Source organism: Aspergillus chevalieri, chromosome 1 (genome assembly GCF_016861735.1).
Source record: "Aspergillus chevalieri M1 DNA, chromosome 1, nearly complete sequence".
NCBI lineage: Eukaryota > Fungi > Ascomycota > Eurotiomycetes > Eurotiales > Aspergillaceae > Aspergillus > Aspergillus chevalieri.
Genome location: NC_057362.1, coordinates 702296 through 725464, shown reverse-complemented (window position 1 = coordinate 725464; position 23169 = coordinate 702296). Strand labels below are relative to the sequence as shown.

The 23169-nt window shown below is 49.8% G+C and overlaps 10 protein-coding genes across 10 annotated transcripts; 7 read left to right on the top strand and 3 right to left on the bottom strand.

Annotated features, from left to right (window-relative positions):
* Positions 1 to 420: 420 nt before the first annotated feature.
* Positions 421 to 1308, top strand: ACHE_10245A (uncharacterized protein; the record flags this gene model as incomplete). The annotated part of the gene is made up of 1 exon (XM_043277131.1): positions 421 to 1308. One exon carries the CDS (start codon positions 421 to 423, stop codon positions 1306 to 1308), a length of 888 nt encoding a protein of 295 aa, XP_043131365.1.
* Positions 1309 to 1424: 116 nt separating this feature from the next.
* On the bottom strand, positions 1425 to 2590 carry ACHE_10244S (putative formamidopyrimidine-DNA glycosylase; the record flags this gene model as incomplete). The annotated part of the gene is made up of 2 exons (XM_043277120.1): positions 1425 to 1947; positions 1998 to 2590. The coding sequence occupies 2 exons, from the start codon at positions 2588 to 2590 to the stop codon at positions 1425 to 1427; spliced, it is 1116 nt and encodes a 371-aa protein (XP_043131364.1).
* Positions 2591 to 3073: 483 nt separating this feature from the next.
* Positions 3074 to 3735, top strand: ACHE_10243A (MIX23 family protein; the record flags this gene model as incomplete). The annotated part of the gene is made up of 2 exons (XM_043277109.1): positions 3074 to 3146; positions 3227 to 3735. The coding sequence occupies 2 exons, from the start codon at positions 3074 to 3076 to the stop codon at positions 3733 to 3735; spliced, it is 582 nt and encodes a 193-aa protein (XP_043131363.1).
* A 302-nt stretch (positions 3736 to 4037) lies between these two features.
* Positions 4038 to 6828, top strand: ACHE_10242A (peptide alpha-N-acetyltransferase complex A subunit NAT1; the record flags this gene model as incomplete). The annotated part of the gene is made up of 3 exons (XM_043277098.1): positions 4038 to 4269; positions 4369 to 6309; positions 6365 to 6828. 3 exons carry the CDS (start codon positions 4038 to 4040, stop codon positions 6826 to 6828), a joined length of 2637 nt encoding a protein of 878 aa, XP_043131362.1.
* Positions 6829 to 9594: 2766 nt separating this feature from the next.
* Positions 9595 to 11095, bottom strand: TIM54 (Tim22-complex subunit TIM54; the record flags this gene model as incomplete). Its single annotated transcript, XM_043277087.1, has 2 exons — positions 9595 to 10946; positions 11005 to 11095. 2 exons carry the CDS (start codon positions 11093 to 11095, stop codon positions 9595 to 9597), a joined length of 1443 nt encoding a protein of 480 aa, XP_043131361.1.
* Positions 11096 to 11989: 894 nt separating this feature from the next.
* CBK1 (serine/threonine protein kinase CBK1) lies at positions 11990 to 14065 on the top strand (the record flags this gene model as incomplete). Its single annotated transcript, XM_043277076.1, has 4 exons — positions 11990 to 12597; positions 12659 to 13162; positions 13223 to 13699; positions 13753 to 14065. 4 exons carry the CDS (start codon positions 11990 to 11992, stop codon positions 14063 to 14065), a joined length of 1902 nt encoding a protein of 633 aa, XP_043131360.1.
* A 509-nt stretch (positions 14066 to 14574) lies between these two features.
* Positions 14575 to 15337, bottom strand: ACHE_10239S (spliceosome assembly protein PRP11; the record flags this gene model as incomplete). Its single annotated transcript, XM_043277064.1, has 2 exons — positions 14575 to 15273; positions 15326 to 15337. 2 exons carry the CDS (start codon positions 15335 to 15337, stop codon positions 14575 to 14577), a joined length of 711 nt encoding a protein of 236 aa, XP_043131359.1.
* A 176-nt stretch (positions 15338 to 15513) lies between these two features.
* Positions 15514 to 17435, top strand: ACHE_10238A (putative tubulin-specific chaperone; the record flags this gene model as incomplete). The annotated part of the gene is made up of 4 exons (XM_043277053.1): positions 15514 to 15679; positions 15731 to 16193; positions 16243 to 16333; positions 16383 to 17435. The coding sequence occupies 4 exons, from the start codon at positions 15514 to 15516 to the stop codon at positions 17433 to 17435; spliced, it is 1773 nt and encodes a 590-aa protein (XP_043131358.1).
* A 199-nt stretch (positions 17436 to 17634) lies between these two features.
* On the top strand, positions 17635 to 18577 carry ACHE_10237A (putative formin binding protein; the record flags this gene model as incomplete). Its single annotated transcript, XM_043277042.1, has 2 exons — positions 17635 to 17658; positions 17711 to 18577. The coding sequence occupies 2 exons, from the start codon at positions 17635 to 17637 to the stop codon at positions 18575 to 18577; spliced, it is 891 nt and encodes a 296-aa protein (XP_043131357.1).
* A 1389-nt stretch (positions 18578 to 19966) lies between these two features.
* ACHE_10236A (putative C6 finger domain protein) lies at positions 19967 to 22647 on the top strand (the record flags this gene model as incomplete). Its single annotated transcript, XM_043277031.1, has 2 exons — positions 19967 to 21052; positions 21325 to 22647. 2 exons carry the CDS (start codon positions 19967 to 19969, stop codon positions 22645 to 22647), a joined length of 2409 nt encoding a protein of 802 aa, XP_043131356.1.
* Between the last annotated feature and the right edge of the window lie 522 nt (positions 22648 to 23169).

Sequence of the window (23169 nt, the reverse complement as noted above, 5' to 3'; positions counted from 1 at the left end):
GCAGAAGATTCGTTCGGTAATTACCGAAACTTACCAATACGATACACCCCGCGATCGGCCTGATAAGCTCACCGCCATGCGATAACAAGACGCTGCCGCCTGGAATTCTGCCGATACCTCTTGAAAGTGACTAACTATTAACTCTGCATCTCATTTACCATGGTTTCGACTTTCTACTCATAAATTTCGAAAGACGTGTTTTGCGCTCTATAAATTATGGAAGAACACACGGTGACAGAGAGTTCTCGAACTCCCGCTTCTTTTGCAATACCGAGAACGACTGACACTTCTGCGCACGGCTTAAGACAGACGACACTCGCTGCATTCTTCTCGAGGCGATCACCCTCCCCCGATTCCTCCCGTATGGCATTGGACTCTCTTAGGAATTCTTATTCGAGGGTCTCCAGTCCTTCATACAAAATGAATCGCATCACGTCCCAGTCAGTGGAGACAGAACGGCATAATTGGGACGCAGGACGGCAGCAAAGGAGAGAAATCGCAAAGGAAACCGTAAAAGTGCTCCCCGGCATACTAAAAAATCTCCCAACTAAACCCGATGGGTATAAATGGACACCAGTTGAAATACGCCGTCTGGATCCCAAATACTGTCCGAACTTAAATGGCCAGGTCCAGGTTGTGAATGGTGACACATTCGATACTGCAATTCGCTTTGATGAACTGTTCCCTCGCAAAAATCCTATCAATACCAAACCTGTCTGTGTCCTTAACATGGCTAACGCGATATGGGCAGGAGGAGGCTTTCGCAATGGGTCGTTGGCACAGGAAGAAGAGCTATGTTATCGGAGTAGCCTTATTTTCACTTTGAAGCTACGGTTCTATCCCATGAAGGATCTCGAGGCCATCTACTCGCCCACCGTTGTGATAATTCGAAAGGGTATCAAAAAGGACTATGAACTTCTGGATTTGAAGAAGCCGAGATCGCTCCCTGTTGTCAGCGTCATCAGTATGGCTGCATTGTACAATCCAGGGCTGTGGTGGCCCGCGAGTGGTCCTCCCACTTACGAAGATCCTGCAGACCGAGAGATAATGAAGGAGAAGATGCGTGTGATCCTTCGCATGGCCGCACACAATAAGCATCGCAGGCTGGTCTTGGGTGCCTTGGGTTGCGGTGCCTTCAATAATCCCAGAGAAGAAGTTGCGAATTGCTGGGCTGAAGTACTGAAGGAAAAGGAATTCCGAGGATGGTGGGAAACCATTGCATTTGCGATTGTGCCACCTCCCCCAAGTTTGAGGGAGAGGTCTAATCTAGAGATATTTGAGGAGGTGCTTGATGGACTTTCAATTTAATCCATCATGTTTGTCCATGTACTGCTCCTTGACGAGTATTTGAGTCTTACAATAGATAGTGCAGTGAAGGCAGTATGGTCAGCACTGTAAATAGTATGTACACGCGGGGTTGCAATCTATTTCTTGTTGCGAGTGGAACGGCGTCTGCCAGCAGATGCCGTTTCAGTTGTCTGTTTTGTATCTTCCTCATTCTCATCCTTGACGGATGCCTTGCTCTGTCTTTTAGATTGAACCTTGCTTTCGTCGTCCTTAGACTCGAAATCATTTTCCTCTTTCTTAACAGCTCCCCTCTTTCGCTTCGACTGAGTTTGCGCACCATTGACATCCTCGTCGCTAACATCCTTTGATACAGCCCCGGTCTTCTTTTGCACAGACGGAACTACCGCGCTGGTTCGACCTCCAACGGTAAGGAAGACAATCTCCTTTCCGTTAGGGAGAACGGAGGGCTGGTCCTTTTTCCCCTTTCCCCACCGATGCTTGAAAAGCCAGTGTTCTGGGAACCTTTCGGAATCTGCAAGCAATTCCACCGAGGTGTCGCAGACGTAACGCATTGAAGAGTTGAGCTCCTTGATCTGTTCATCGCTCAGCGTGTTGCTGTATTGTTCCGGATGGATCTTGGCATGGTACAATATTTCATCCCTGTAACCTGTCAGTCTCTGCAGCAAGGGCCTCCCAATCATGAAACCTACCCCATCCAATTGCCTATCCCACTGATGTTGGCTTGGTCAAGCAGCAAGGTCTCAATTGGTACCTTCTTGCTCCGTACCTTTTCAATCAGCCAACTATCAGTCACTGCATCTTTGTCTGTAACTGGATCGGGCCCATTCTCCTTGAGAGGCGTGTACTTTCGGATCTCGTCTGCTGGACAGTCCACCAATCGTATCCGTGCAAGTCTGCGAAAGTCCACAAACGCAGCCTCCGTCTTGGGATCCTCGTCTGTTTCCAGTAAAAACTTCCAATACTTAGGCGGCCAGTCCTTGTCCTCTGGCTTGTCAGTCCGGTAGTAAAATGTATCGGCATTTCTGATTTTCAGCCAGCCTGCCATGCCGAAGTGCATCACAACATGAGGCGGCGAGGACATGGTGATCCAGAAGTACTTCCCCTGCTGACCGGCACCTGCGATTTGTTTCCCCTGCACTGCTTTTTGAAACTCTGCAGCACTGGTGCCCACTTTTCCGTAAACAACATCATCATGCTGGGCTGCGACCTTTGAGAGGGTCTTTCCAACCAAGTGCTGACGGATGAAATGGACGATGCGCGAAACTTCGGCTAGCTCAGGCATGTTGCGCAAGAAATTGAATAGTCAGCCGGTAGAATTATGACAACAGCATGCGTTCGTATCAATTTTAGGATCCTCAAAAGTAAAACAATGCGGTTGAATGAATTGAGTCCTGATAAAGCTGGAGACACGCGATGGATATCCCTGTGCATAAAAAAGTTATAGGTGCTTAGTCATGGCATATCTTAGTTATGCAAATGTATCCCACCATCAATTCCAGCCGGAGAAGCTTCCACGCCGTTGGTCTCGAGAAAATCCTGTGAATAGCTATCTGGTTGGATCTATTGTATTTCGGGTACCTGCATTAACGCCCTCAGACTAGTTCCGTCATTGTTATAACCGACTAGACTGCACAGTTAGTAGCGTGTTCCGTGATCATTCCACTTAAAATTGATATCGTCATCGCATCTGTTTCAGACTGGTGTGAACCTCTGTCCTCGGGACAATACAAACTTGGCGACGCACCAGGAAAGTGGTGAATAGAAAATGTCTCGAGCAGCATCGACATCGGCTCCTACACTGTCTCCTCAGTTCTGTTTTGACGAGAGAGTGCTGAGAGGTATGCTTGCTTGGTACAAGGCGTCCCCGGACAGTTGCATCCAGGATCTCGACTGACAAGTATACTGCTACGCCTTCCAGACTTCTTACGTGTTTCGCGATCCACCATAGACGACTCCATTACCCAAAACCTCAATGCCTTGATCACTCCAGCCCGGAGGGGCTTCGATCCCTCATCCACTGCTGTACGCCAAACAGACAAACTCGAGAAACCAATACATCCAGAAGCCTGCCAGAGCTTTAAAGAAAATGTGCTATTCCCCTCATGGCAGACTCGATCAGATGTGCTCAGCTACTGTGCCGGCGTAGCTACGAGCCCCGATCCGGAGGATCCGGATCTCATTCTCCGCCAGATTGAATCCGCCAGAGATCGAGAACGGGTCGTCAATGAGCGGCTAGATCCATACTCGGCGCGTTTCTTCCCTCGTGAAGCACGGACGGAGTCTCTGGCCAACTTGGTTCGGAACCAGCGTACTGTTGAGGAAATTATTCGGGCGCGGACGTGGGCTATGGTCTCTGAGAGATGCAGCGGTTCGTCTTCTAATTGGGAGGAGGCACTCAATAGCTGGCGTGAAAGACAGCAGCGGTAGCATGTCCTATCAGAAGTCATGCCTGGTGTTGAGGTGCGATATCTCCTTTCCATCTAAACTCCTTTCCCATTTCTACCTTTTCATAGCTTCTGGCGAGGTTGAAGGGTATAATGTACATAGATCATATGTAATATAGTTGCATAAGAAGGCGTTATTCGTTGGATGCGACAGTAGCTGGATATGAATCCCTGCGCTGTCGACTCGGTTAATCTGTCTGTTGTCAGGCTTAAAATTTCCTATTTAGACGGTCCTCATTATAGAGTGTCATTTCAAGAAACAGAGGTATAAATAAAGAGGGGATTATGGCGATGATTAGCTGTTTCTGTGGTAGCTCTAAGATTACTACTCCTCGTCATCGGAGAAAGTCCCCTCCCGCCCACATCCAGCTTCCACGCACAAGTCAACCTGGCCGGTCCTCGCAACACCACCAAACTCGCTGCGCAACAGCCATCATGCCGCAACAATTGAGTTCCAAGGATGCGTCCTTGTTCCGCCAGGTGGTTCGCCACTATGAAACCAAACAGCACAAGAAGGGTGGGTTTAGGATTCTCGAGCCCCGAGACCTCCCCTCCGGTCCTTTTACAGTGTGAATAGGTTTTGATGACTGACGTCTCATTTTCCCTTGATAAACAGGTATCAAAGCAGCAGATCAAATCTTGCGGAAGAACCCGAATCATGGCGACACACTGGCGATGAAGGCATTGATCATCAGCAACCAAGGACAGCAGGAAGAGGCCTTTGTGCTGGCCAAGGAAGCTCTGAAGAACGATATGAAATCGCATGTCTGCTGGCATGTGTACGGTTTGCTTTATCGTGCCGAAAAGAACTACGAAGAGGCGATCAAGGCGTATCGGTTTGCATTGCGGATCGAACCCGAATCCCAGCCTATCCAACGAGACCTTGCTCTGTTGCAGATGCAGATGCGCGATTTCAAGGGATACATTAACAGCAGAAGCGCCATGTTGCAAGCTCGTCCCTCATTCAGACAGAACTGGACCGCTTTAGCGATTGCTCACCACCTGGCCGGGGACCTGGAAGAGGCCGAGAAGGTGTTGACGACGTACGAGGAGACGCTGAAGACGCCGCCGCCAATTGCTGATATGGAACACTCGGAGGCTGTGCTGTACAAGAACACCATTCTTTCGGAGGCGGGCAAGGTCGACAAGGCCTTGGAGCACCTTGAGAAGGTCGGACACAGAGCCACGGACGTGCTGGCTGTCATGGAGATGAAGGCGGACTACCTTCTGCGACTTGATCGGAAAGAGGAGGCCGAAGCGGCCTATACTGATCTGTTGGAGCGGAACCCGGAAAACTCGATTTATTACGATGCATTGATCCGAGCCAAGGGTATCTCCGAGGACGACCACCAGGCGCTCAAGGCTGTTTACGACTCGTGGTCGGATAAGTATCCCCGTGGTGATGCCGCCCGCAGAATTCCGCTAGATTTTCTTGAAGGGGAGGACTTCAAGCAGGCCGCCGATGCTTACTTGCAACGCATGCTGAAGAAGGGCGTGCCATCCTTGTTTGCGAACATCAAGACACTTTACACAAATTCGGCCAAGCGCGACACTGTGCAGGAGCTGGTAGATGGCTACACTTCTGGAAAGGCGCAGAACGGAGACGAGTTCCTTTCATCATCTTATTATTTCCTGGCTCAACACTACAACTACTACCTCAGCCGTAACCTGCCCAAAGCGATGGAGAGCGTCGAAAAGGCCATTGAGCTCGACCCCAAGGCCGTCGAATATCAGATGACTAAGGCACGGATATGGAAGCACTATGGCAACGTTCAAAAAGCTGCAGAGGAGATGGAGAAGGCCAGGACCCTAGACGTGAAGGACCGTCACATTAACTCCAAGGCCGCCAAGTATCAACTTCGCAACAACGAGAACGACAAGGCTCTTGACAACATGAGCAAGTTCACCCGAAATGAGACCGTTGGTGGTGCATTGGGTGATCTTCACGAAATGCAGTGCGTCTGGTACTTGACTGAGGATGGTGAGTCGTATCTGCGACAGAGGAAGCTCGGGCTTGCCCTCAAGCGTCTTCATGCCGTCTACCACATTTTCGACGTCTGGCAGGAAGACCAGTTCGACTTCCACGGCTTCTCTCTCCGCAAGGGTATGATCCGAGCCTACGTTGATATGATTCGTTGGGAGGATCGCCTGCGTGAGCACCCATTCTACACCCGGGCCGCTCTTGCTGGCATTAAAGCCTACATTCAATTGCATGAGGACCCTGACTTGGTCCACGGGCCCATGCCCGCTGGTACCAGCCGTGAAGATGACACAGGGGAAGACTCCGAGAGGCGAAAGGCTATTAAGAAGGCAAAGAAGGAGCAGCAGCGTCTGGAGAAGGTCGAGGCCGAGAAACGGGAGATGCGGAAGACGGCGACGGCCGTCAAGGGCCTTGATGGTGAAGTTAAGAAGGAAGACTCCGATCCTTTCGGAACCAAGCTGGTTCAGACTTCCGATCCGCTTAATGAAGCAACCAAGATCCTTACTCCTATTCTGGAGCACAGCCCACAAAACATTGAAGGCCAGCTCCTTGGATTCGAGGTTTATCTCAGAAGGAGTAAGTTAAATCACAGCATTCGTTCATGAAACTTCAGCTAACTGATCTCCCACAGACAAACTCGCCCTTGCGCAGAAGTGCCTTACTGCCGCACACACTCTCGACGCCTCTAACCCAACTGTCCACATCCAAACCCTCCGCCTCCGCAAAGCCCTGGACAGCCCTAAGGAACCTCTTGCCTCAGAAGTCTCCGAATCCGTCAACGCGGAACTGGAGAAAATCCTCCCCAAGTCCCAGAATCTTGACGAGTGGAACAACAACTTCCTCTCGGTGCACAAGGACAGTGTCTCACACATTCAGGCAGCCCTTGCCTGCCGGCAACTGATCGACCCTGACACCAAGGCACAGAACGAGAAGGATCTCGCTGCCACGTTGGACTCGAGCGATGCCTCGATTGAAACCGCTCTTGCTGGTCGTGAATTGTTGAATGAGTGGCGGAGCGAGCAGGCTACGAAACAGGTTTATGCTGAGAAGGCTAAGGGGAAGTGGCCTGAATCGTCGGTGTTTGGCCTCGAATAAGGTGTCTTAGGTACTCCTTGGATAAGCGGCAGGTGGTCTGTTGGTTATTCGGCAGGAAGGTTTTAGGGAGAGCGAATGCGCTTTCGACCATTGGATGCTCATACAGAGACATGGAAAAGAATCATAGAAGAGACGGATGTAAAAGAGAAAATCTTTTCATGAGATAAGACCTGAACGAAGACATCGACTTAGACGAAGACAGAAAAGGAGTTTTGTATTGTTATCTGAGGCGAATACTTCCATGTATATGCGGATAAAGCGAAGTTCTACTGTTGCTACTGCCTATACCATCCCAAGAATTGTATAGCTCCAACTGATCACTCATGACAATGCCAACCATTACTTTTAAAAAGTAAAACCTCTGCGCTGGAAAACCTAGTCGTAGTCTGACGGGAGAAGGGAGCTTTGTTCACTATCATCTCTTCTGAGTACTGTACATAGATGTCACAATTGGCAAAGAAATACAGTAGCGAATATCCGAGTGAGCCTGGAAACCTCTCAGATTATAGTCAGCCTACTCAGGGAGACCACAACATGAGTTCCGACAACCCAGAGACATCATACATCCCAGCAAAAGTCCAAATATCCTAGATCCATCCACCTAGAGTTCTAGTCCCGAAGTTCAACAATAATTTTGGGCGGAAACGGATACTTCTCATACATCTTCGCCGCCTCATCTAGCGATTCTCCTCGGCCCACAGACTCGACAAACTTATCATATACCTCATTATTTAACTCAGTTGTTGCCCCCCATCGGCCTTTCCGGACTCATCCATCTCAATTTGTATAGAGCACCGTCTGCACCATGTCCCATGGCTTAGATATCACTTCGTACTCTTCCGCCCCTTTATTGTGTTTCTTCAATTCTTCTTCGGTAAACGAGAACGGACATATGCCAGGAAGGTCAAGGTCATCCCAATCTTGCGCCACGCGTGCTAGGCATTCACGTACTGGAACGAGGTTGTCGTAAGAAAGAATGTAAGATGTGAACAATACCATAGTCTCCGGTCTAATGACATTGCATTATAAGCAGGTTTGTTTGTTGAGAGGCAATACATCTCGTAGTATTTGGGCTGGGAGCTCGCTCTGTATTCCAATATAGCTTCTTCTTTCTCCTCGGCGACCATTTCGTCGTAATTTTCTGATAATTTGGGGTGTCGAAGCCTTGTAACCTCTCGGATACCTCAGGAATTGAGCTTGTATGAATAAAGGAGCAACTCGAGTTTGTTTGGCAGTCGATTATTCCTTGAATGGTCGTTTTGTCGTCTAGGGAGACGAAAATCTGCCCCAGATGCATGTCTTGATGCCACAGGACGGAGTCGGCTACTTCTATCACAGATAGTATAGGGAGCATTCTTTTCACTTTATGTAATAGGCTGCTATATTCGTCAACAGACTGCTTCTCGTCAAACCGATTGAGTTGCTTCTGTACTCCAGCTTCTCAATTGCGTCGAAATCTAATTAGTCTAATTCCCGCTGGCGGATAGACTCCTCAAGGAAGGAAGGACCCTTCGAGTCGTCAGATATTTATCTCAATCAAAGGATGACACAGCTCACATGGGCCGGCATGTGCCACGGATTGGGGCACGTGAATGAAGTCATCGCCCCAGACAGATACACTGCAGGATGGTCCAATGCAAAACCCGGCAGGATCCAAGTCTGGAGGAAGTGGACAATGGCGATATCCATGAGGCACGCAATCACGCATATAGAGACTTCCATAGGCCGAAAACTTGAAGCGTACAAGTTCCTTCTCCATTTCAAAAACTTGCTTGATGATTTTGTAGCGGTCCGCCAGTTGCATTTCTGCCCATTTCGTGGACATTGCAATTCCTCGCATATTCTCCATGATGATATATTCCGTGCCTACTGGATTCACTAGGTTTGAATTTCAAGCCAACGCTTCTGGAACCCGAATCGAGGTCTGTGGCCGCACTATAGTTAAAGTATAAGCAGCGCAGTATGTGGTAGAACGGGTATGTAGATATACAGAAATTCGTCGTAGCCACCTCAGACGCTATCGTCAGCGATGGTGACCTGCAATTGGAGACAGAATCTTTGCGACAACCTCGTTGCCGTCGTCCATTGTGAGGGAATATGTTTTCTAAAAATTCCCTTCCAGCTTTGCAATGCACATGCATTTGTGTCATTGCCAAATAGCGAGGCAGCCTGACGGCAGAGGTTGTCGGCTTGAACTTGACATAACGTTGCTTTAAGTGATGCTCCTATTGAGCATCCATTTGGATCCAGTACATTTGAAAAGCTCATCCTGATCATCTACCCTCGATAGAGGCACTGATCAATATCCATAAATCGCAACAGCTTATCAGGGAAGGTAAGTAAACGAACTGGCTTTTTCTAAGATAAACCCTTTCCGTGGTATTGTCAGGTGTAAGGCCCGTCTATGGACATCTCGAAAGCCAGCGAGCCTGGCATGCGGACGCTGAAACTAAAGAACGGATGAACGATTGTTTCCACATAGCTTCGTAGTTGCCAATGGCACGCTGTTCTGGAATTTGTTTAAGAAGGGTGATGGATATGAAGTGAGGCTCTTCGCAACAAACATGCACCTGGTCTATCACGTGCCAATTGACCGCCCTCTATTAAGCGCTGAATGGTGAGATTTTGATGATGGGAGCACTCGAACCTCGATTAAAGTGCATCTATAGCCGTGCTAATATACAGGTAGTAGTGTTGGTATCCAAAAACCATGACAGAGTTGGGAGAAAGTACATTGTCCGGTCATCCACAGCAGAACTTTGACTTTTACTCTTCATCAATGTTTCCAAGGATCGGCTTCCGCTTGAGCGTCTCCTCATCCTCGCCGTATCCATACTGAACCCAGAGGTTCTTCCAGAAAGGAACGGGGGCAGGCCTCTTCTCACCAAGGATGTACTCTGTGCCCTCAACAATGCGCTGGGCACGAGCCTCTTCGTGAGGGCAGAGCGTGTAGCGCTGCATACGGGAAGCAATCCGAGGATCCAAAACAACATTGTCCAGCCATTCGCGTTCGTTGTCGCCGTTGGGGCCGACAGGGTCGCGCTTGTGGACCGACTTGTGCCATTCTCGCTCCGCCTCCTCGAGGATAGTCTGCTGCTCGTAGTTCCGGGGCGGAAGGTCTGTTGTCACATCATGGCCAGGGATAGACGTGGGGGTTGTGGTCACGGATTCGGAGTCTGAGGGCATGATGTCGTCGTGGTAGGGCCTGGTGTAGGAGGCGAGGACGGCACCGGCGACCTCGCGGCCGATGTCTTCCGCGAGATGACGTCGGTTGAGATACCTATACAGTCGGATCGGGGTGTTCAGGAAGCCCAGGAGGTGCGGGAACGCGATTGGGACAGAGCCGTCAAAGGACTCTGGGAGAGTGGGAGGAAGGGCTCGGGACGGGTAATCGGCGGGAGCAATGTATGCTGGAGCCGGGCCTGCCGGTTTCTTTTTCGCCTTTTCCTTTTCCTCTTCCTTCTCTTTACTCTCGGGGGCTTGTTCGCCCTCCTTCTCAGGAGATTCTGCGGGGGTAGTTTCGGGGTTATTTTGGAGGTTAGTAACCTCTTCCACCGGCGCAGGCGGCTGTGGAGGATCAAGCGGTCCCAACCACCCTTCGTGGAGACCACGGATATATTCCTTCCATGTATGCCGTCCAATCACGATGTCACCCTGTGGACCAGGTTCCTCGTAAACCCCCATACTCTGCCTTGCTGCGGCAATGATCTGTTCAGTGCTTTGCTCTTCCACCACACTGCTCGGTTCGCCAGCCTTCCGTCTCAATTTCCGGATATTCTCCGCTGTGCCCGCACGAATGTCGCCTTCCCGTCGACCCTCGATAACCTGGTAGTCCAGCGCGGCCGCCACCAGAATCGGTTTCACATACTCGCGGAAGTGATCCCGCGCAATTCGAAGACCATCACCCGGAGGGGCGGCCAGGTAGATTGTCAACTTGCGCCGTGTCTGCTCAATGGGAAGAGTCTCCTTGGAAAGGTGAGCCACCAAATCGCACCATTTTTGCTGGGAGCGCTTTCTCTCCCGGCGGTCGTAGAGGAGAGCGGCGGTGAAGGAACCAGTGACAGTGAGGAATATCATCCAATTCCGAGAAGGCAACTTGAAGCGGAAATTGGGCATTCCTGTAGCATAGTCCATTAGCCTTCTATATGTATCAAAGAAAAGTCCGCCGGGTCATACCGAGCATCCTCATGGCTGGATTTTGTGCTTTAGGAGCCGGCTTCGACTGAGCCTGGCCGGCTGCCAGGGCAGAATTGGAAGAGTCCACCATTTTCGAAGAATGATAGCTCGAAGGCGTGGGATTGAGCCTGAATGGAAATGTGGAGGGCCGTCATGATGGCCGGTGCGGTTATCGCCAAAATTCGGTGCTTTCGGGATAGGATTAATCCGGAGTATATCGGTTGGAGTATGCCTTTGCTCCGAAAATGAAAGTACTCTGAGAATGGAAGACTAGTTCCGAGCAGACGATGGTTACTTCATTAAATAATTCTCCTAATGATATGATGGGGAAATGAATGGTGTCAGATTCATGCCCTATCCTGGCGCAAGGGCCATGCTTCTACATACTGTTCTGTACTCCGTAACCGCTCCGAGTCAAAGAGCAAGTAGTACAGTAACCAGAGCAAAGGAAGCCGGATACCACACAATACTCAGCTATCAATCTCAAACAAAGCTACGTCCCTCATCTCATCTATCAAATAAGACCAATTCATCGTTATGCTGCAAAGTACAAATGCGCTGCCATAGTGGCACTAACCGCCCTCCGTAGCCCCCAGATTTCCCGTTCAGGAGACCAGGCCCAGAGCCGCCTCCAGTTTCAGCTCGACTTTTGCCTCCTTTTCTCGCCTCTTTTTATTGTTGTTTTCTTTTCGTCTTATTCTGTATATTCTTTGCTTCTACCATTTTATCTGTACAGTGAAGCAAGAGGCAATCACTCTTTGTTTGCTTTTGCCCCTGGACATCGGGATTTCTGTCCCCTCGTCCTATAAACTTCTCCTGAGCCACCGCTCCTTTCGAAACAAACCCTCTTTTCTCCCCTCCTCCTTAACCCCCTCCGTGTCTTCTTCCCCTGTACTCTTCTCTCTGGGATCCCCTCGTTCGTTTCTTTATTTACTATTAATCTTATCTTCATCTCCCGGTTTATTTTCTGGGGAGATTCTTAACGATGGACCCCAACGGCAACAACCGTCTGCACCTGAATTTCGGGTACAATGAGCGTGCATTCAACCCAGCTGCGATGAACAACCGCGCCTATCCTACAACACCTTCCGCTTTCCCCCAGCCGATCTATCAGAATCAGGGTCCGCAGGATTTAATGGATACTCAGAATGGCGCGTATGGTGGACAAGGATACTTCATGAACAACCCGTACCCGCCGCAGACGCCGCAGTACGCCCAGGCAGCTTACGGCCAGCAGATGGCGTCCCCTCAGGCTACCTACCAGAATCGTGTCCCGTACAACGATGGTACCAATGGTTTGATCCAGCAGTTCTCGAACCAGGATCTGAATTCGCCTCGCGGGGGGTTCTTCAACCGCAATGCTTCGCCAGGGCAGCGGCCCCGGACGGCGGGCTCTTCTGCTCCCGGCCAGCAGCAACCACACCTGGTTCCTCCCATGCCTCGCAGCCCCCGGACCCCCGCTGAGAATGAGGAACTTCAACGCAACCCCGAGCGGTTCTCTGAGAATGTTCATAAGCGTGGTAAAGCCGCCAAGGAGTTGGTCAATGTGTTCTTCCATGAGAACATTGAACGTGCACGGGACCGCAACATGCGGTAAGTTATATCGCATTTTTTTTTATTATTATATGCGGAAATTGACTATCCATTTAATTAGTTCCGCGGAACTGGACAAGCTCATTCGTGACCCCGCCGTACCCAAGGAAAAGAAGTGTCAAGACACCGGAGCCGTTTCCATAAAGGAATCCAACTTCCTTCGATTCCTCCGGACCAAGGAAACCCCGAACAACTTCCAGACGATTAAGGTTATTGGAAAGGGTGCATTTGGTGAGGTCAAACTGGTGCAACGGAAGACCGATGGCAAGATCTACGCTCTCAAGTCTCTCATTAAGACTGAGATGTTCAAGAAGGACCAATTGGCCCACGTCCGTGCGGAGCGTGACATTCTTGCCGACTCCAAGGACAACCCGTGGCTCGTCAAGCTGCACGCCTCGTTCCAAGACACCGCTTACCTTTACCTGCTGATGGAATTCTTGCCTGGTGGTGACTTGATGACCATGCTGATTAAGTATGAAATTTTCTCGGAGGACATTACGCGATTCTATATGGCGGAAGTGATCATGGCTATCGAGGCTGTTCATAAGCTTGGTTTCCTGCATCGGTGAGTAGTCCTGGGCTCTGTGAGGGAAATGCCGTGGAAATAGACTAACACATGAAATAGTGATATCAAGCCTGACAACATCCTCCTTGACCGTGGTGGTCACGTTAAGCTAACGGATTTCGGTCTCTCCACCGGTGGCAAGAAGACACACGACAACTCGTACTACCAGAACCTGCTCAAGAACTCGACATCCAAGGACAAGAACCGCAACTCGGGGTACTTCAACGACGCGATCAACTTGACTGTGTCGAACCGTGGGCAGATCAACACCTGGAGAAAGTCTCGCCGTGCTATGGCGTACTCGACCGTCGGAACACCAGACTACATTGCTCCCGAAATTTTCAACGGCCAAGGGTACACCTACCTGTGCGACTGGTGGTCGGTTGGTGCCATTATGTTCGAGTGTCTTGTTGGGTGGCCACCATTCTGTGCTGAGGACACTACCGACACCTACCGTAAGATTGTGAACTGGCGGGAGTGTCTTTACTTCCCCGAGGAACTTACTCTCTCTCGTGAATCTGAGCATCTCATTCGAAGGTATGTAAAACTGATTTTCCTCAAGATATGCACAGTTGCTAATGAATGATCAGTTTCCTGTGTGACCCTGAACACCGTATTGGTAGCGAAGGTGGCCAATATGGCGGCGCCTCGCAGATTAAGAACCACCCCTTCTTCCGCGGAGTGGTTTGGGAACAACTTCGCAACATCCGCGCTCCGTTCGAGCCGAGACTTAGCTCGAACATCGATGTCTCGTACTTCCCCATCGACGAGATTTCACAGGAAGACACCAGTGCCATCCACCGTGCTCAGGCTCGCGCTATGCCGGACGAGCAAGAAGCGGAGATGAGCCTGCCATTCATCGGATACACGTACAAAGCATTCAATGCCTTCCAGGGCAACTGAACATAAAGCCGATTTCCGAGTTTATAGACCGACCATGAACATTTGTCTTTTCTTTTCGTTTTGATTCCCCGGGGAGCCTGAACGCAGGCAGTTGAAAGCGGTTCAATTTGTTGATTGTTGATGTCATTGAGCATATAGCGCATTTTATTCCTTGTGATAATGACCTGTGCATATTCCCATCCCTCCGATTTTGTCTTTTGCATATATGCCTACATCTGTTGTTTTGGCAAAAGACTACATACGAGTGCATTGTTGATTTGGACATCAAGATTTGTGATATAACTAAGTACAGACCTTATGAATTGTGCACAGCACCACATGAATGCATTACAGCCATGTACCTGACTTCTTCCAATTTACCATATAAGAACGTGCTATGCACTGGCTTCGACCATATGTCATGTTGATTAAGCACGTTATTGTAAACACAGGCCAATCTTGAAATAATTCCAGTATAAAATCCCTAAACACCCAAGCGCCGGAAACAGATAGCAAGATTTTGTACAAGATCAAGTCCTCATAGGTGCCAGACCAGGGACACCACTGAACCGCTCCTCACGCTCTGTCTTGAACATAATCTGAACCCAAAACTCCTTACTATCCTCATCAAACCAAGTCCAGAACCTCCCATCCCTGCGATCAATCTCCCTCGCCTGCAACTTAAACCCACAAGTCTGATACGGCTCCGCAGCCACAACAAGATACTGAAAATTCTTATCCGGTGGCTCCTCAACCTTCTGCTCAAACGCAGACATGAACCTCACCCTTGGCACAACCCCAGGAGTAATCTCCTGATACTGCAACTGAAACAACAACCCAACCTGCCTCGTCAATGGATCCCGCACCTTCGTAATCTTATACCCCGGCCGCCCAATCTTGATCGTCTGCTTCTTCACCTGCACCCCCATAGCTCCCGGCAACGACGAAGGATCCTGGTTCTTGCCCTCGCGCTGCTCGCGCGCCGCACGACGGGCCAGGTTCGTTTGGTGCTTGCGACCCTGCGTGTGAGCCAGGTAGGAGCCATCGTTCTGGTGAACTGTCAGGCACAGGCGGCACTCGAAGCTGCCGACATGATTTTTGAAGAAGTAGGGGTCTTTGTCGAGGTCGATGGTTTCGAGAGCCAGTTTGCGGAGGCGTTCGCGACGGTCGGCGTTTGTGGCAGATTGGGAGGCTACGCCTCCGCCGCCAAATTTGGAGCCCGCTCGGTTCTGTGGTTTTTAGTATATACCCTGTCTAGGGGTGTAGTAAGGGTATACGCACCTGGTAATCCATCTTGGTGTTTGATGCGAAGCTGTGATATGGCAAAGCTCGAATGAACGATTCCAGCGAAGATCCGCGTCTGGATTATGTAAGCGGATATAGCGCTGCGATTGGGTGGCCCCAGGATAGCCAAGCTTATTTCCATCAAGTTGATATCGCTGGATATACAGACCATAAATCTATGGACAATGGACTTCGCTGTAAATCAACGTCGGTCATATGATGGTAATCTGTGTACGATCCGTTACGTGGGTCAAGTCGAGGGAACCAGCGGCGACTGGCTGGGCGTGGAATGGGATAACCCAACACGGGGGAAACATTCGGGCGAGCATAATGGAGTGAGATATTTTACATGTATTCTTCCGATTCTGGTCAGTGGTGTTAGAATATGCTAATGAACGTCAGGCAGGAATAAAGAAGCTACGCCGGGGTCGTTTGTGCGTCCGTCTCGGCCGGCGGATAAGCCTAGAGGGTTCCTCGAGGCGTTGAGGGAGAAATATGTCTCTGAATTTATGGAGCAGAAGGGTAGCGATGGATTTGATGCTACTTACCCTCTTCATTACCCTGTTAAGTTCAGTAGCAAGGTCGTTGAAGAAGTTGGTTTTGACAAGATCAGGAAGAAGCTTGCCGAGTTGCAGGAGTTGAAGATTGTCTTGCTGGATGGATTGCGTGTTGCTGGTGTACAGGCAGAGGATGGGGTGCAAAAGAGTGAGGCAGAAGGTCTGGGGAGGGAGAGGGCATGTCGCGAGATTGAAGAGACTTGTCCGAAGATCGCCCAGTTGGATATTAGTCGGTGCCTGGTCAGTCAATGGAGAGACGTTAAGGATATATGTGCCCGGCTTGAGAGGTTGAGGGTGTTGAAGTTGAAGTAGGTCGGTCGTCTCAAATGGATCATTATAGTAGACTGACTTGAAAAGTGGGAATCGATTTGGGGCGGTTGAGGAGGGTCTTCGATTTGAAGGGATTGCGGAGTTGCATCTGAATGAGACTCTTCTCTCCTGGGAAGAGGTACGTTGATTGGTTTAATATACTTCAAGTTCACTGCTAATATGTCCAGCTGTCGACATTGTCCTATCAATTCCCAGCACTGAAATCGTTGTCAGTCTCTATGAATCAAGTTAATGAGGTGTCGACACCTATTTCGGAGACCATTACCACCTTAATTTTGGAGCACAATGAGATTGACTCGTTGTTCTCCGTGAGAAAGCTTGCAGCTCTTCCCAAACTGAAATATCTTTCGCTACGCGGAAACTGCATCGAGAAAATTAGCCGCCCCAGTACAGCCGAAGACCCTATTCAATTCTCCTTCAGCCTCGAATTCGTCGATCTATCATACAACAAGATCAATTCATGGTCATTTATCAATGCACTTCCCCTCGTCTTCCCTGGACTACAATCCCTCCGCATATCAGGAAATCCTCTTTACAACCAACCAGTGGCGCCAACAGAAATCACGAACATGCCCGACAAGCCAATGACCGTCGACGAAGCGTACATGCTCACTCTCGCACGGCTGCCTTCGATTCAAATACTCAACTACGGAAACATCACCCCGCAGGATCGGAACAATGGTGAATTATACTACCTTTCTCTCATTGGCAAGGAGCTCTCTGCATTACCGGAGGACGCAGAAAAGGGCATCTTGGCAAAACATCCTCGGTACGGGGAACTCTGCGAGAGACATGGTGAACCGATTGTCAGACGGGCAGAGGAGAAATTAGGCCGTACGGTGAACCCCCGATCTGTCGCGGCGCGGTTGGTCAAATTGGTATTCCGTTTATCCTCACAAGAAGAAACCATCAAAACCAAAGAAGTTCCACGTTCTTTCGATACATATCAAGTCAAAGCTCTCGTCTCCCGCCTTTTCGGTCTGACACCGTTGGAGTTTCGGCTAACTTGGGAAACTGACGAGCTGGACCCAGTCAGCAAGGAAAATAGGGAAGAAGAGGAGTGGGATAGTGAGGATGAGGAGATGGATATCGGGAATGCCACTGGAGATGAGACGAGGTTTGTTAGGAGGGAGGTTGAGTTGGTGGATTCTACGAGGGATATTGGGTTTTGGTTGCAGGATCTTGATGAGACGAGGATTAGAGTGGACTTGCTGGGTTGAAGATAATTGCAATTACGATACGATAGGCTTGTATATGTTTTGACAATGATAATGGAATATAGAATATATACTCGATGTACAGAGAACCGAGGATGACTCGTGGCGCGCTATACCAGATTAGGATAATTACGTCCATCGCCCGCAGATATCGCATCGCTATCAGTCACGAATCTATCAACTGCGAGATATCCAAACAACCATGGCGGAATACTGGAAATCAGCAGTAAGTGCTGTTTATCTGCTCATCTGCTATCGACTCCTACTAACAACAACAGCCCAGATTCTGGTGCAAACAGTGCAAGATCTACATCCGCGACACCGCATTCGAGAAATCCCAACACGAGGCCAGCGCAAAACACCAATCCAACCTAAAGCGCTTCCTCCGCGACATCCACCGCAATAACGAACTCCAGCAACGCGATTCACAAAGAGCAAAGGATGAAGTCGAGCGGTTAAAACAGGCCGTATCCGGCAATGCGCCGCCCGGGAAACGTACAGCCGCGCCTCCGCCGCCGCCAACAGAGCGACCAGTTTCGGTTGATGAAAGGAAGAAACAAATGGCGCAGTTGGCGGAAATGGGCGTTGCGATTCCGGATGAGTATAGACGGGATATGGCGCTGGCGGGTGATTGGCAGACTACGTCTGTCAAGGTGATTCGAGATGATAATGAGAAGGGGAAACAGGCGACAAAGTCAATCGGGGTGCGCAAGCGCAAGGCTGAAGAAGATGCGGATACGGATGAAGAACAGGAGGAACCTGAACGACTTGTTAGTAAGGGATGGGGGTCGACGACGCGGAAATACCCCGGTGCTCAGGGTGAGGATGAAGATCTGGATACGCTACTTGCATCTACGAAGAATATCAAGAAGGTTAAACCTTCTAAGGATGAGTGGCCGGAGGAGGAGGGTGTAAAGAAGGAAGCAGCTGATGATAATGTTCCGACGAAGAGTGAGGCTGGGGAGGAGGCTGCTGCTGCTGCTGCGGCGCCGGCGCCGGCGCCGGAGTCTGAGCAGGCTCCTATCAAAGAAGAACCGTCTGATACGACTTCGGCTTCTGCGCCAGTCAAGAACGAGACTGAAGAGCCAGAACCGGCGGGAGGAGTGCTATTCAAGAAGCGCAAACCGAAGGCTATGCGGAAATAATTGCTAGGATGAATTCGTCTCGTCAACATTAATCGTGAATATCTATAATGAATCTTGAGGGTTTTCTCTATCTACTGCCAGTCTATCTGGTCAAAAACTAACTGAAGGGTATATTGAGTATATGGAGCGGGTCTTGGAGTTTGAGCTGTATATGGCTACTCCTAGTTCCTACCGAGGCACCGGGGATATCACCAGGGTACCATAGTTTAGCTGGTATAAACAGCTTACCCTCATGTCCAGTGCTTGTTATCTGATTCTAAAATAACAACAGACAGTGCCAAGTGTGTGGTATTTTCGTTGTAGTTGAGATGCTTCAGTAAGGATATATTTTGGTCTCCTGTATAGTTGACAATTGACAGTCGATAGTCTTGAATGCTTTCTGAAAATGAACCCAGAGTACCGCTAGCATTAGAATGAGAATCTATTTTTATATTTATTCTAATTTATGTGCTTTGTAGAATTGTTGTGTTGAATGTCACTATTTAATGCTATTCACAGCGTTTGGTGTTGCCACTATCTGTCTACTTTTTTTTTTTTTTGTCCGGACTTCATCTTGTTCTTCCCGGAGCTCACCCAGACCTGCTCGCGCAACAACTTCGGGGGTGCATATCTCTTTTCTCCTCTCTATCGTTTTCCTAACTCTCTAATGGGCAGAGTATCCTCTTCGGTCCCGAGTTCGCGAGATCTGGTGGAATAGAATTTATTCGGCTCGCTTTTTTTTTTTTTCTTTTTCGCTTAATCGACGAGTACAAAGTCTCCTTGGTAAGTAAATGAGCTGCGAACCTGCTTTTATCTCGCGTTCCCACACGCCATTAGTCCTGCTCTCTGAGATTCTACGATCGTTCGGTCTTTGGAGATGATTATCGCCTTTCCATTTTCTGGGCCTGTACGAGGAAAAATATCTACGTTGGGGATGTATGTTATGTCGCAAATTGCTTCGACCTCCGCCATGCGGAATTGGACATCCCCGGTCGCGTTCAGCTCTCATTTGGATACCACGGCCTGTACACGGTTGGCATACGGTCTCACACGGAGTGGGCTTTGTGTGTTTTCAATTTGAAAAGAGTTGGAGAGCTCTTATGCTAGGTTGGCAGTTTCTGCGCCTGCAGTTATCTCCGGCTATTATGCACGAAACAGCAGAATTTATTTTTTTTCTCACACACGCTCTCTCTTCTTTCATGACAATGGAAATGGCCGTTGCTACCGTGTCTGAGTGCTGACGTTGGCGTACTCAACCTTGAATTACGGTCTAAGACTAACGATTCTGATTTTCCTAGAAAAAAAAATTCGACAACCGCTCTTCCGACCAGTGACCTTCGCACCACGCGAACACGTCGAGGAAATCCACTCGGCTCCTTGGATCTGTCTGGGATAGATTAATCCTTGGATATGACGGAGTCTACAGAACTTGCCAACCCACCTGGCGAGTCGGCCCAGCAGTCAACCGAGTCGCAGAATGGCCCAACCGCGGAGACAACGAGCGCACCGGCCGCTACAGAATCGTCCTTCCCAGCGCTACCGACAATAGATTCGACTTTGCCAGCTATTGATAAAACCATGCCACCCATGGATTCGTCATTGCCTGCGATCGATTCATCTATTCCAGCCTTCGATTCATCAGTACCAGCGCTGCCATCGATCGATACTTCTTTGCCTCCGCTGGATACGACACTACCTGCTGAGGTCAATCTACATACGGACCATTCCTTCTTTTCGGATATGAGACAGGACGATACCCAAGGTGCACAGTCGGGGGATCCTACATCTGCGCCTGGAGAATCCAATGATGGCCTGCCTCAGCATGCAGATTCGTCTCATGCTTCGACTCCTGCCAATCAAACAAACCAGCCGGCTTCTAATGGCACCTACCATTACTCTCAGCAGTCGGCTGAGCAACCGCAGCCCCAGCCACAGCAGCATCAACCTCCACCACCACAGCCGCAGGGCCAGGAGCAACAACCGCAACAACAACAAGCACAGCAAAATCAACAACCGCAGGCGCAGTCTCAGCAACAATATCAACAATATCAGCCACAGCAACAGACACAGCCGCAGGCGCAGTATCAACCACAGCAACAAGCTCCTCAGCAGTATCAACAAGCTCCCCAGCAACAATATCAACCACAGCAGCAGCAGCAGCAGTATCAGCAGCAATATCAACAGCAAGGCAGTCCACAAGCCGGAGGTCAACCCATGAATACCAATCATATGGATCACAATGGTGTTCAAGGGCAGCAGGCGCATATCCCCCAGGCCCCCATTGGGTCCCCCATGCCGGCAAACTCGCCTCCAATGCCTTCCGCGGGCCAGTATATGACAGGTTATCCGACGAATGTGTCGCAGATGAACAACGCTCAGATGCGCTACCAGCTCCCAGGAGACCCTAATAAAATGCTGTCGGGCAGCAGACACAAGAAAGAGGTCAAGCGCAGAACAAAGACGGGTTGTCTTACATGTCGCAAGCGAAGAATCAAGGTATGTAACGCTTAGGAATTATGAACAATTGCAAAACCCTAGATATGACGGTCGTTTGGACAAGCGATGCGGGCGCGGGGATCTCTCGCTTGTTCTGCAAATCGCCCACCGCAAACCCCGCTATTCTTGTCGCCCGCGCTGGCCGAGTCGCTTGTTTTTCCTTCCTCCATTTAATTCATCCTTTTGCCTTTTCTTTTCTTCTTCTTTTTCTATCTGGGTTGGTTGTTTGTTGTCGCGCTTTTTTTCTAATTGCATTCCCTTTGTCTTTATAGTGCGACGAAGGGCATCCCGTTTGTCGAAACTGCGTCAAAAGTAAACGAGACTGTTTAGGTTACGACCCTGTCTTCAGACCACAATCATCGACGCCTTCTGCAATTCAACCGGCTCCTAATCCGTCTCCTTCGCTGGTTGTCACTCCACAGGAACCCCCAAGCGGTGCCTCCTACCCTGCGGCGCCCCCTGGCTACGTACCTGCAGTCTCTCAACCCTTCGCACCGTCCCTACCCTCCGAGTCGTCTGCGCCGTCATCCACAGAGCAAAGTCAATTCAATTACAGCGCGGCCATTGACCCGTCGCTGGAGCAGAATAACAATTCTGGGAACATGGCCAGCGTGCAGCATGCGACGACAAATCTCACCGATGGATTCTACCAAGCTCCCATCAATGCGAGCGGTATGTTATGCTCCCTCGGTTCTCCAGCTTTTCTTGCGTCTACTGACATTCGCATAGTAAAACAAGTCCAGATTAGCGACCTTCTTGCGCTTAGAGGCATCCCTCCCCCGCCTCCTCATCCCGTCACTGCTCTCCCGCCTGGTCGCCTCGAAGAAATCCAAGCTGTTTTCCTCGCGACATATGCTCCTGCCATTGATCGATTCTTCGAGACACCGTGGTTCCAAGAGAAGGCGCTACCCCATGTTATGGCGAACGCGCAACTCATGGCTGAATATTCCGCATTGATCGACGCGTTCAACGATCGAAATCTCGAGGATCCCAATGTTGTCGCTCGACTGGAGAGTTTTGAGGCATCGGTCATTTGGAGCACCATAACCTTGTGTCGCCACGTGATGAACATGGCGAATGGGAATCACGGCCAGGACTTTGATCTGCTGGCGGCTTCGAAACGTCTCGATGTCATGGAGGCCTTGCTTACCGGCGACCACGTGGAAACAAACCCATTGGAACAATCTCCCGTTCGCCAACCCGCAGCGGACCCGCCAGCGCTTACCGTTCAGATCACACAACGGTCGTTGGATTTCTGGAGTTGTCTTGGCCACTTCTTGACTCTCCACGATAACGAAGCCAGTTCTGCGAAGGAGATCGATGACACATTGGCTCGTTGTCGGACCCTTCTGGACACGACTGAAAACCGCGACGTGATCTACTCGATTGCTATTGCCCGCCATCTTGGACAACGATGGGCAGATTTTCCGCACAGCCTTCCCCAGCCGATCACGACCAACGAGAAAGATGCGGGAGCGAAACTGTACGTGGCGCAAAAGTTTCTTGAACAGCAAGCCAACGGAAGTGGCACCACGCAAGTCTCGAAACGGATATGCGGGATGGCCGTTCGGTCGTGGTTTGTATCTCGGGAGTAGGTGTGCACATAATTCTCTCTTTCCTTTCTTGCTTCTTTTTTCTTCTTGCTGCATATTGTACAAAAAGAAAAGCGTTTTGCATGGTTGCTTTTTCTTGTTTTTCTACCTGTCAATTGGGGTGGCGGAACCTAACTCTTGACGCATATACGTCTTTTCTTATTATTTTTGTGAGTCTTCTGGGAGGAGATTATTAGAGGGTCATGGAGTTTGCTTTCCTTTTTCTATCTGCAACTGGGACATATATGACAGACTTCTGGCGTTCCGGGTGCATTTCCCTGCCTCTTACTACCATATCCGTGTATAGGTATCTTTGGGTCTCCTTGTCTGGCTTGGATAGGAGGCTCTCTGAATTTAGATAAATTGCCTATATGGCTTATAACATTCACAATGAAATGATCATTTAGTCCACTCTTGCTCGGTACAATACGCGAAGGGGTCGGCCGCAGGGATGGCCACAGAACCGCATAGTAGCAAACACTAGAGTACGATGTTCGTCCTTCCCACCAGTTCTGTGAAAGGATC